Here is a 12,659-nt window from a genome sequence, read left to right on the forward strand (position 1 = left end):
TTTGCCCTCAGAGAAGTTGTTTAACAAACACATATAGAAGCAGATACTGTGGCATAATGCATTTAAGGACTTTTTAAATTGAAATGAAACTGACAATAATCATATTGGCAGAATCCTGATGGACTAAAAATTACTTTGAGGAAAGACTGTGAAAGCCACCATCAAAAAAGAACAGAGATTCTTAAATTCAAGTTTGGATCTGGATATAAACAGAGATCCTTCTAATATTCTAGAATGACAAATATGACCAGGACTTCTGAGATCTTATTTTAGAGCAGCATCTATCCTCATGTAATTTAAGCATAAAGAAACCAAACTGGTTTTAGACTAGCCACCTTAAGCTCTTGCAGCACTTTTTCTGCAGTGGCACCAACTCTCAGACTGCGTTACAAATCCCACCCAAGGTGGTAAGCATAAAAAACTAAACCTGATAAAGTTAAGCTATGTTGTTATCTATGATGTTCTGACTCTAATGCTATTACTACTTTCTCACCTATACTTAAAAATACACGCTAACCAAGGCTTTGAGTCCTTCAAAATGTTTTGTCCTTCAAAAGGAAAATTTTGAAAAATTATAGCAAAATATGGAAGTTAGGTTCACCAAAGGTAGGCTATTCCAGAATACTCCAATTATAGGAAATACAGCATGTGTCAAAACTCAATACAGCACTTATAAAAACATCACTATAAAATTCTATTATAATTTCTATTTTATGCTTGGTTTCACTGAAAAAGGGAATTTTTATTGGCTATTTGAGAGATTCTTAAGAATTAGTTTTACAGCTGTTGTAATTTCACAAGTAATCTTGGTACTAATACTAATGAAACCTCTTAGGGACACAATACTACAGAGGAAGGACAATCTGCACGAGTAAAGTACAAGAAATGGAATTCAATTTTAAATGCAAAGGGCACAGCCTCAAACTTCAAAGAACTTCCACTTTAGGGTTAAAACTCGTGATACAGAAGTGATAGAAAAAGGTAATTTCAATTTTGCTTGTCTTGCTTTGCTTCCACTGTTAAAGGCTTGCACTAAAAAGCAGCACATTCCCTGCCACTAGATATACATCAGGGAAGAAGTGCAATGGGTGTATTAGTCAATCACAGCAAGACCACAAACATGGGTAAGATGAAGCCACATAAAAGGAAGATGCCATTTTTGTATGCATCAGTAAACATACTCCTGCAGAGATTACAAATGAAAATGGTATTGTCAATGGCCACAGCACAGATGGGACCCTTTCTAGAATATGTTTCCTTGATGAATCATCAGCTCAGACAGAACTGATATGAGAAAAAAGGTCCAAAGAAAAGAAAACGGAATGAAGACAAAAATTTATAAAGAAAAACACATAATCCTGATTTTTTTAATGAAAAAAGACCCCAAACCAAAAAATCAGGTTGTGAATGTATATGAATGAGCTGTTTATCTGCAAAGGAGAGACAAAATATTTAAAATGCATGACAATGTGGATACCAGAATATCATCTCAAACGGGAATAAAAGAACCATAAAAATACATTTAGTCTCAAAGCTGGAAGGTTTCTTTCCATCAGGAGAATGAAGCTGACATGGAACAATTTTCCTGAACAGCAAACAGTGGATTTCATGTTGAGTAGTTATGTAACAGTGCAAGGCCCTGGCTGGGGGACTCTTGCATGTGGAGGAGTTGGTGATCCACACACGAGTGACACCGAGCAGGTGCCAGGGGCTGCGTGTGCAGTGTGGTCTCTGGGCTGTGTTCAGCTGCATGTACCCCTTGGAAGCTGGATAAACACAGGCAGCTTGTTGTCACTGAGAAGCCTGCAGGCAGCTCCTGCTTGGTGGTTGCACCAACAGTGCAGAAGCAAGTTTTAGCATTAATGTCCTTTCTGTTTGATAGTAGGAATAATGCACACAACCTTCTCCTTAGAAGAAAATCCTACAATAACTTGGATGACAAAAATGGGGCAACCCTTTCTATGGATGGTTATTATGTTGCAGTGGGGGTTACCTGCTGACTGAAGGCCTGTGTGATGATGCACAACTCGGGGCTCCCAGCATCTGCAGGGATGCCAGATTTCCTATGCTCTTCTCCCATTCTTTGTAGTGCTAGCTCTAATAAACACCATTTTAAAGCTAACTTACAGGGGCCTTGAGTGCCTTTCTTACTGGGATCGTATGGCACCAGCAACCCTTAATGCAAAACATAGTCAGCTTGTTCATTTAATAAAGGGAGGTATATGAGTTCTCTGGTGTGCAACTGAGGGAACCAGACTGAGCAGGTCCCTTCAGCTCCACTCCAAGAGAAGGCTCACTTGTTTAAGATCTATTAAAATTTTAGGAATCATGTCAATTTCCATTCTATTTCAGTGGAATTGCACAGTCTCATAAACCTAGCAAATCAAACCTGTTGATTCTTGGTATGAATGAGCAAATCTATGTCTTGCATTTTTTCTCTTTCTTGATTGCTTAGCCAATCTGTCTTGAAGACAAAAAAACCCAGAATGCTTGTGCCTGATTTCTTTTTATAACCAAGACATTCTTCATTTCAGCTAGGTTGCATGCCACTTTCCAGGATGAGCTTATGGCTCTCATTCATCCTACAGGTCAAGTGCACTACGAAATTCTCCATAGCATGATGCAATATGTAAAAAAAGAATGATTTTTTTTGTTTGTTTTGGTTCGGTTTTGGGTTTTTTGTTTGTCTGTTTTTGTTTTTGTTTTGTTTTGTTTTTTAACAGAGAAAGCAGAGGCATGTAGTAAATAAATACATAAACATGATTTGGGTCACTCTCACTGGAGAATCTTTCCAGCCCTTTGTCTTTCTGAAGTGACATCTGACAGAGATTATTTTTCTGTCCTGAAGTGCTAAGGCATAGCCCCCTAGAACAGAGGTTTTTATGAGCTTCAGAAATCTTTTCAAGACCAATAATTGCATAAAAATATTGGGTTTTGAAAACCCTGAGCACCATTCTTTCAAAAGTGGCAAATGCTGATTCAAGACCACACTACACATGCAAAACCAACCAACCAACCAACCAAAAACTGCCAAAACCAACCAGAACAACAACAACACAATAACAAAAAGAACAACAAAACCTCAAGCCAAAACCCGCAGAGGAAAGTTTTGTAATATCTTCATCAAGATGTGGAAGTGAATGCCAATCACATGGCTTCTTTTGATTTCCTCAGATTTTTCCATCATAAACCTGAGAAAATTTACATCCTTTCCAGAAACTGTGGCACGTTTTTATGGTGAAATATTGCTTTATATTTGAATTCTATGGTTCTTTGCAATAGTTGAGTGCTAGACCACACCATGTAATCAGAATCTGTTTTGTTGTATAGCATGACTGTGCAACTGTACAGAACCTTGCTTGATGACAGACCTCTGACTCATTTCGAAGTGCATAAACAGAGTTTGCAGCTGTACACCATTAACCAGGAGGTTAATTTGTGAGTGGGCAAGCTATCACAGGAATGCAGCTCCTTGAACAGGCAGTGAGACAGAGGATCTACTTTAACTAACCCACAAGTTCCCTAACACAAATAAACAGACACACGTACTGCTGAGACTGCACAGCCAGTCACCAGTATTCATTCAATAGCCTCTTACTGTCTTTTTGATGATGTTTATTTGCAAAGGAGAGAGGAAGTATTTAAAATGCTCTTAACACAGGACACAAAATCCTGCAAAGATACAGTAAGGCAAATAAAATAAGATTCAGCTACTGTCAGGAAAGAATATAGACCCAAGAAATATTACCTTATTCAAAAACATCCAATTTTTTGGTTTTGGTTTTGGTTTGTTTTAATTTGTTTCCAAGCATTTGGAGTAATACTCTCAATCATCTTGTTCAAATACTGCAAAATCTCAACTGTAGGAGTCAAATCTCTAACTAATAGTGAGTTACAGTTAACAGAACTGCTCTAAAAGTCACCCACTTAAAAGACTCCTCTTGCTCTGTGCCAGCATATCCTTAACACTGAAGAAAATATTACAGATCAGAGTCCCAAAGCCAGTTATACAGATTGTGTCACCTAATGACTCCCCTCAGAAGGGCACCTGTTGTATTGTCATGGCATTGGTGTGGAGTGCATGCAGACAGACCTTAAGACCCAACACTCTGTGTCACACTGTGCTCATGTATGCTGCTGTAAGTCAGTGGATAAGCTGCTGCAGCACTGTTGGCTCATTTGTCACACACCAGTCAGCAATGGCTAAAAGGACAAAGAGAGGAGGGCTGCTCCCTGTGTCAGTCAATACAACTGAACCAGCTCAGCTTCGAAATGACAGGAGATGAACTGTGTTCCTAAGTGCAACTAGTGCCTGCTGGCTTACAGGACCTGGATTTCACACTGCAGTCCTTGCTGGTTTTCCTCCCTCAGCTGTACTTACCTTAAACAGGAATATGTAAACTGTTGTGTATTTAAAGCTGTACTTGCTAAAGTCTGCTCTGATTATATTAAAAATAATGAAAACCTATAATAGTTTCCAGTGGTTTTGCTTAATCCTCATGTTCTCTGCAGCACATAGAGACAGTGTCTAGTTCCAGTCCAGTAGCTGAGTTATTTATTTTGCCTAAAATGCCTACCGAAGATGAATCTGCCATCTCCTATGACATCAAGGAAGGAAAAAACAGGTACTAACATATGGAAGGTGTCCACAATTTTAACTTTCAAAAACACTGAGGAGATTCTTATAGTGTGTTTACAGAGTTTAAAATGTTTTACCTGTCCATCCTATTTGTAAAAGAAACCATAAATCATATATTATCAACCATATGCTACTGTCAAACATGTCTTTGAGTAACTGTCTTATCATTACAGCTCTTGGTACAGAGCCAAGCACTGAAACACATTGCTTACATTTATATTTTCTTCAAAGTTCTTAATGCATTGTATTATATTCCAATTACAGCAATAGAAATATAAGATGATTACCTTGTATAAAAAAAGTACATATTTTTGGCAAAGACATATAATTTGCTGAAGTCCAAAAAAGTCCAGAGCATTACACTGTACGACCGAAAATACCAGTTTGCCGTTACGTCTCTTCAGTGTTCCTTCTACAGTTGCTCCAAAGAGACATTTAGTAAAGGAACAGTGAATTATGAATTATTATTGCTAGTGCTGCATCATCATTAGTTTAACAGTAGGTCAGAAGAAGAAAAAACTAAATCTGGAGAGGCTGTAAACTCTGATTTAATGGCTATAAAAGTGCACTTTTTTGTGAATTATTTTTCATAAACCATTCAGAGTCTTAATACTGAATGCTACATGTTAAGTGAAGGACTACTGCATTTAAGTGTTCTTTGCTCTTTACAACTATGTTTTTACCAACATTCAAAGGAAAGAACAAACATTTTTTACTTTCATTGGAGGGAGAGAGGGGATATATGCATGTGTGCACCTGGGGAGACTTGACTCAAATAATTGCAGAAACCTATACAGAAACACTGCTAAAGATCAGATTTTAGTTCATTATCCTGCAGTCTTAGATGTCAAGAAGCACAAGCAAATTGCAAATTAAAGAGTTCAACTATATGATGACTGGTGCATTGTGAGTAATAGCCAAAGACTAAAGTAGCATTCATCCATCTAACAGAATCTAACAGCTCTGTGGTTCATGAAGCAAATACTATAAGAACTCAGAATAAACTGATGCTACATAAAAGTTAATTAATCAAAGTCAAATAAAACAAGCACTTGGAACAATAAAATTATCTTCATCATCACAAACACATAAAATATTAGAATCTTAAGTGCATTGTATAGCATCAGTTCATGAAGTAAATCTGCCATTTGTTAAAAAAAACCCCTAAACCAAACAGTGTATCAAGGAGACAAACATAATGGATGGATAAAATTTTTTAAAATCCTGAAGAAACACATGCAAATAGAAAAATTGGAAGGATTCACATGTTCCGTTTTCATAGGTAAAATGCATCTGAACAATTATGTGTTTGGCTCTGTGAAAGCAACCTAATCTAAAAGTAAGCTATATAATAAATGACCTTAAAGAACTAGCCTTTGACTTTCTAAACACTTCCCTGTATGGTGTTTTTCAATACTTTACTATTTTTGAAGACATGCATCAGTATTTTAAAACCTATTTTCTGTCAAAGCATTTCTCCCCATTTAAGAAACATCAATACCAGCTTGTTCACTGGATCACAAACTTAAGACAAAAGAATCCCTATTCAGTGTGAACAATCTTGCCTCCTCCTAACCTCCTTCTGCAAGAGGAGAGGGAAGGATGAAAATGAAGTATTTTTAACTGTTCCCACAGTGAGGAAAACATTATTTTTTAGAAGACAGACCTTTGAATTCCGTGAAGAAAATCAATTTTGATGTTACCACTTTATCAGCTTCTCAAGTTCCCCTTGCATCCATTTTGTCACAGATTTCATATAGCTAAGGCAACTATTATTTCATTCACTGTTTCTCTGACCATCACATAAGTTATAGCTTCTGTTCTCTAACACCAAAAATATATTCAGAAAAAAATTAAAGTTCTCTTTTAGATTTAGCTCTATTAGGCATATATATGTTCCAAATTGAGAAGGTTAATTAGGGCATTAGCCTTACTTTTTTGCTACTTGCCCAGAGGCTTATGTTGAATTTTACATACTAAATGTGTAATTGAGCTTAGAAAACTGGAAGTTAGATGATTTAAAATAAATTTATAAGGACGTAAAAAGAAAATATAATAAAAATGAAGAGATTTCATTCTGAAGCCAAGTGCTTGAATAATAATAAAAAAAAACCAAACCAGAAGCTTAGGGCATCTTCTCAGAGAACCCTGAAAAGAAATGAACTGCCTACAATGTTATTTCTTCATATTTATGGAAAAATCTTTCTTAATTTAAAACTGGACTTACTTCTTTGACAATATTATATTGCAGGATATTTGCCTCACAGCCTTTGATGTGCTAATAAAATTTATTTAACTAGCAGCGATTGAACCAGTTACATAAAATATACATAAAAGAACTAACAGTATTTTTTTTTACTCACAACTTACTAGATTTTGATAAAAGGCAGTATAGTCAGCTATGCATTTGTTACAAATAACTACATTCTCAGATTAGGATCTTGCACCTCAGTTCAAAAACGTCATTAGAGAAAATTTGGTTTTGAGAAAAGTTTTCTAGTATTCTGAACAACTGCATTGCAAATATTTTGCCCAATGTTTTAGGGTGTCAGACAAGAAAGAATATTAGGTAAGTGTGATGACAAATGTTTTGCTCTAGCAAAGCACAAATGTGAGTTTCTTTTAGCAGGAAATGCTGATAAAATATTGACCAAGATAATGGTTAATATCTCTGAAGAGAAGGCAGAGATGAACAGAGGCTGCATTCTTATAAGCAATGATTGGTTAGGCTGAATGTCAGATTGCTGTCTGGGAGAGTTCGACCAAGATGTAGTGGAATAACTTCTATGATATTTAGATTTATCAATGACAAATTGTGAAAAATGCACCTACCTGATGAGAATACCAAGATTCAAACATTTCACCATATGTAAAATGATAACTTACTGTTCAGAAGCAGCTAGAAATGCACACATAATTTTTCTTTTTTATTTTCCCTCACGCAGTCCCACACCACTTGATACACTTTTGCTATAAGTTATAAACTCTTTGGAATCAGGCTGTATATTTCCCAGATTATTATGCAGTACTTCCCACTACAAATCATGCACCTTGGTGACATTTTAGTGCAAATATGACTTGTATCTGGATAATAAACAACAAAGAAAAATGTATTTCCATAATAATTTTCAGATTTGCTGCAGCTAAAGACTTGATGAGTCTGTTTACTTCATAGCTCTGGTGAAGTACTGGGATCTTTCCCCATTGCACAAGCAAATATATAAATATCAAAAAAAGTTGCTGCACCTTAATAAACACTGAATGTACATGCTAAGAGAATGACAGTATTAAAAATTAATATTTAAATTAAAAACAACTGCTGCATTTATGCACTGAATCTTGGTCTCCTGACTACTGCCCTGATTCCTTAATAGAAACTTGCAACTTTTTCTTAATATTAATTGAAGTGTAGCACTGAAGTTCTGTAACATCATATCACGTTTTACTTGGGTGATTAAATACAGATTGAAGTGCTCAGCTCCTGTTTGAGTTTGAAAATTACAACCACTCATTTAATCTATTTTCAGTAGGAATTCCTACGATTAGGTACCGATAAAGTAAAATTTAGAAAAACACTCTGATTCACTTTACACTTACCAGAGTTCCCCAAATTCACAACTTATTTCTGCTAAACTTCCAGTATTTTGCAAAAATGAAATGATTTCAAGGTAAAGAAAATAATTATTACCCTCATACAGCCAGTTGAAGTATTCTGTCTATTACCGAACAACAGATCACCCAAAAGTGAGTGCTTGTGTCCGGTCTGAAGAAAAAACATCCATATTACTGTTCACAGCAGTTCATGCAAATAGAAGTAAAATGAAGAACATTTTGGCAAAAAGCAGACCAAATTTTTCTAGTTCTGAGAAAGCTGCAGAAAGAGAAAAGTGAAGTTTTTGTTCCACACAAACAAACCTCAAAGAAAAACAGTCAAGGCAAAACTATATCCACCTGTAGAAAGGCAAAATGTATTATAAGAAATCCAGAAAGTGTTATTTTTGTAATGAGATATCTATTTTGTGTCATATATTCTTACCTTTCTCTGTTAAATTTCAGAGAATGTAGAACAGCTGGTCGTTTCTGTCGGAGGTTCCACAAATGAAGTGCATCATCTGCACATGCACTGACCAAAGCACCCTAGAGCAGACACAAAGTACAGCAACACATTATTTTTCTGTCTTATTCTTATATGATCCTCACTGTTTATGATCTACCTGTAAAACTGACAGTTTATGAAAAATCATTCTTTTCTCCTAGAACAAAAATACTCTACCATAAATAATAGACAATTGAATGGAACTGGTAAATGTAAACATTTTAAATTAGTGCAAGATCAGCCACAATTAAAATAAAACTCCATCAATTTAAAACTCAAATTAAAGCTTTGTACCCACACAAGCCAACTCCCATGTCTCTCCACATAAGCAGAAAGACTGACGAAATGGAGAACAGACAACGCTTACTTTAAAAGGCAAATGTTAAAGATATAACTGAAGGATAAAGGGATTTAGTGCATGCACAGGCATTTAAGTGACAGTGCCAAGCACAGCTTAGTAGTCGTATCAAGATAAGATGAAAATTCAAAACTGGAACTGTGAAAAGAGGATGCAGATAAGAAAGTAGGGACAGGTAGCAAGAGGAGAGGACCTAGGGAGAACTAAGAGATGTAGACAGAAGGACAGAGTCTTTATCACAGATCAGAAATACTCTGAAGACTGGTTCTGCTTCTGGTGTCCCAAAAATGGTCGTCTTTCAAAGTCCAGGCCTATATCTGACTGAGCAGTTTGGAGTGAACTTATTCTGCCTGCTTTTGACTTCCTTTCTCCTCACTGCAGAATACTGATGACATGTGAAAATTAACTGCAGAGTAAGCTCCCTGCTGCTCCTGCAGTGGTTCACTACACTTACACCTCAGATCAGACCTAGCACAGAAGATCTACCCCAGTGTATCACAGAGAGGAACATAGTGCCCAAACAGAAGGAAATGCTTTATACTTTAGAAGGGCAAGGATGCAACTGGAAAGATTACTTCATACCATCTATGACTGACTGATAAAACTTCTCTAATCCTAGCAACTTTTTTTTCAACATTGACCTATGCAAGTGAAATTTATGGAGGTGAGACTTCTCACAGTGTACAGTGTAATCCATGCTTTAATTCTCATCTCCCAAAGAGTCAGAAAGACTGTCCACCACAGAAATCAAATTAATCCTATGTATTAGGGGGGTTGCTGGTCACCTAATGAAAAGAAAGGATACTGATTCAAACTTTAGCCTTCCTGTTCTCATTCCTGCATTTCTCTAAAGAATTTCACTGGACTGTTTCTAAAGTTTCGGTCCTCCGTCCTCAGTGTCTGTGGTTCAGTTACTTTCTCCAAATAGATGTAGGAAAAAATTAAGTATTTTTCAGGTTTGAAAAAACCCATAGAACTAAAACTCTTCCCCTGAGAAGTTCTAACATCTCCCCATTTAGAAAGAGGACTTGAAACTGTCAGAAGGGTTTCCTTACATCATGGGAGAAAATTAAATCAAAACTGAACTAAGATTTGGCCAATTTATAAGGTCCTAAAAAGAAAAAACCTGATTTGTATTCACCAGAAAGTCTTCTCGCCTATTCCCATCTTCAGCATCTTCTGCACAGAGCAAGCTATAATCTGGCAGTGTTTCTTCATGTTGTCTAAACCTGATTTTGACAAACCATTTACAAAGACTAAGCATGATGGTTTGATTGATGATCCCTGCAAGTGCTTTTCCTTGCTTCAAGTAATAGCATATCCCCAACTATTGAGTTTTCAGCCAATCATCATCAATATATTTCGGTAGAAAGATTGAGCTCATTTATTAATTTCTATTTGAACCAGGACTGTGCAGCATATTTAGTAACTTAATGGGTTTTACATCTACTTGCACACATTCATACATTGACTGCCTTTTGTTCGGTACTTTAAACTGATGCATAGGAAGGCAATACTTTTCCCTGAGTGCAGTCCCATAAATATCCCAGAAGGCTGTATGTTGAATGTCCTCTGGATGTACACTACTTATTTCTTGGCACAATTTGTCAATGGGAGAAGTTATATCACCCAATTACAACAACATGAATTGACTTATTCAACTAACTTTACACAGAAGAATCTGAGTAAATATGTCCTTACCTCATTGATTAAGAACTGGAGCTGCAGAACTGCAGCACCACTTTCATGTTGGCAGTAGCAATCAACACCAGGCCTGCCCAGTCTGTTGCCATCAAAGTCAAGGATTCTAACATTCCTGTTATCACCAGAAGTAAAGAGGGAAAGAAAGAACTACCAATTAAACTCTAATTAACCTTTAATTAACCTCAATTCTTCTTGCTTTCTGTAAAACAAAAGAATTCATGCTGACTTTCCACCATTCTAATTAAAGCACCAACATCAGCAGCTTGAAACGTGCAATTGTGAGCGATGTGTTCTTGCCTGTTTTTTTTCCTGTGAAACAAAGTACATGAATTAACACATAAATTCCGCAGGATGCATCTTAAATTTATTTTTATGCATTATTAGTTTATATAACACATGAATGTACCAGATTTTTGTACTTATCCAGACCAGATATATAATGGATGTAGTTTTTATCTGTTCTCTTCAGGTCTTTTTCTGTGCATGCTAAATTGTCATCTCCCTAACTTAGAGAATGATGGCCTTTCCCATCTTAGTCAGAGACTTCAACAAGAAACTGTAGTTCCAGAAAATTACTAAAGATCAAAAGTAAAGCAAAAGGAGAAATATGAAATACAGTATTAGCAATAACACACCATATTGTGTGAAACATATGAAACACCTTCACATGTTAAAAACATCAGGATTATGATCACAAACAAGATTTTACAACATAGAGCCTGATCTACTTGCAATAGGCAATCATATTAGCATATTGTAAAGCCTTGAATAAAAAAAGCCAACTGTCCACTTATTTTACCTGCAGGTAAATGTTGGAATCTCTACTTCCCCTTTCACAGGGGAAAGATTTGCTGTAAACCATTCTGATATTAGCCCCCGGGAAGTATAATCCATAAATTAGCAAATTTGAGGTTCAGAAGGTCAAAGTATGAAGCAATTACTTTTCCAATAGTTAAACAAGGAGCTTAATGGATACCACTGACCTTGAGAGACCTGAACTCTACTCTTGATTTTGCCAACCAGTCTAGTGGATAACCTTAGGAACAAAAAAAGTATCTTTTCTTACCTGAGCCTTCATTTCTCTGTTTGTAAGCTGGAGACAGAGTTTTATAAAACTGGTATTTATAGATGAGAAGTTGTATATAAAACACCATAACTACACTACAGAACAGCAAAGGAGAGGAAAAAAGTAAGTAACTCCATTTGCTGCTTGTTCCCAAACTGTAGTCGTGGATACAGTCATAACTGATAAAATAGTAAAAACCTGCAACTTTTAAACAACCTATTCAAAATGGACAATAAAGATGTGTTGTAGCCTAAGGCACTTTTTAAGGGTTGATGGTAACCCTCTGGGCCATTTTGAATGACTGCTCTGTGGCACTCTTTTTTAACATTTAACAATCCCTTGTAACGTGAGAGAAAGTACTAAAACCAACTAAGCAAGTAACCAACCCACCTGGGATTTCTGGACAAGCTACCTGGAATTTTTAACAGATGAGTGCTTTCTTTTTAACCTGAGTTTAAGACTCAGTACAAATACATGGCACTACTTAATGACTGTCCTTAATGAAAATTACAGCTGCATTGCCCTGATTAAGCAGCTGTCACCCTTCAGCATCAGTATCGTGCTAAATCAGGTTTCTAGGAAACATCCTAACAAAGTAGATGATTTCACTCAGCATATCCCAAACAAACAAAACACTCTCCAAAAAGTCACATTTATATGCATCAGTGTTCACCCTGAAAGACAAATTACTAAAATACTCACAAATTACTAAAATAAGAGAGAAATTGTGCTGTCTGCTTCATTCTGGCCAGTTGCCCCGAAGTGAGGACTGATGCTTAAATAGCAGCATTAGCAC

At 36.3% G+C, this 12,659-nt stretch overlaps 1 protein-coding gene across 8 annotated transcripts in view; it reads right to left on the reverse strand.

The window, feature by feature from the left end:
- The window catches only part of STXBP5L (syntaxin binding protein 5L), a 190,453-nt gene that overhangs the window by 111,075 nt on the left and 66,719 nt on the right, over positions 1 to 12,659 (reverse strand). For all 8 annotated transcript variants that reach the window (XM_048293886.1, XM_048293888.1, XM_048293892.1 and 5 more), the window contains exons 3-4: positions 10,795 to 10,876; positions 8,676 to 8,776 (exon numbers count right to left, since the gene is read on the reverse strand). In XM_048293886.1, coding sequence (XP_048149843.1) covers positions 8,676 to 8,776; positions 10,795 to 10,876 — 183 coding nt within the window. The remainder of the gene's footprint in view (positions 1 to 8,675; positions 8,777 to 10,794; positions 10,877 to 12,659) is intronic.

The sequence above is a fragment of the Corvus hawaiiensis genome, chromosome 2 (genome assembly GCF_020740725.1).
Source record: "Corvus hawaiiensis isolate bCorHaw1 chromosome 2, bCorHaw1.pri.cur, whole genome shotgun sequence".
Lineage (NCBI taxonomy): Eukaryota > Metazoa > Chordata > Aves > Passeriformes > Corvidae > Corvus > Corvus hawaiiensis.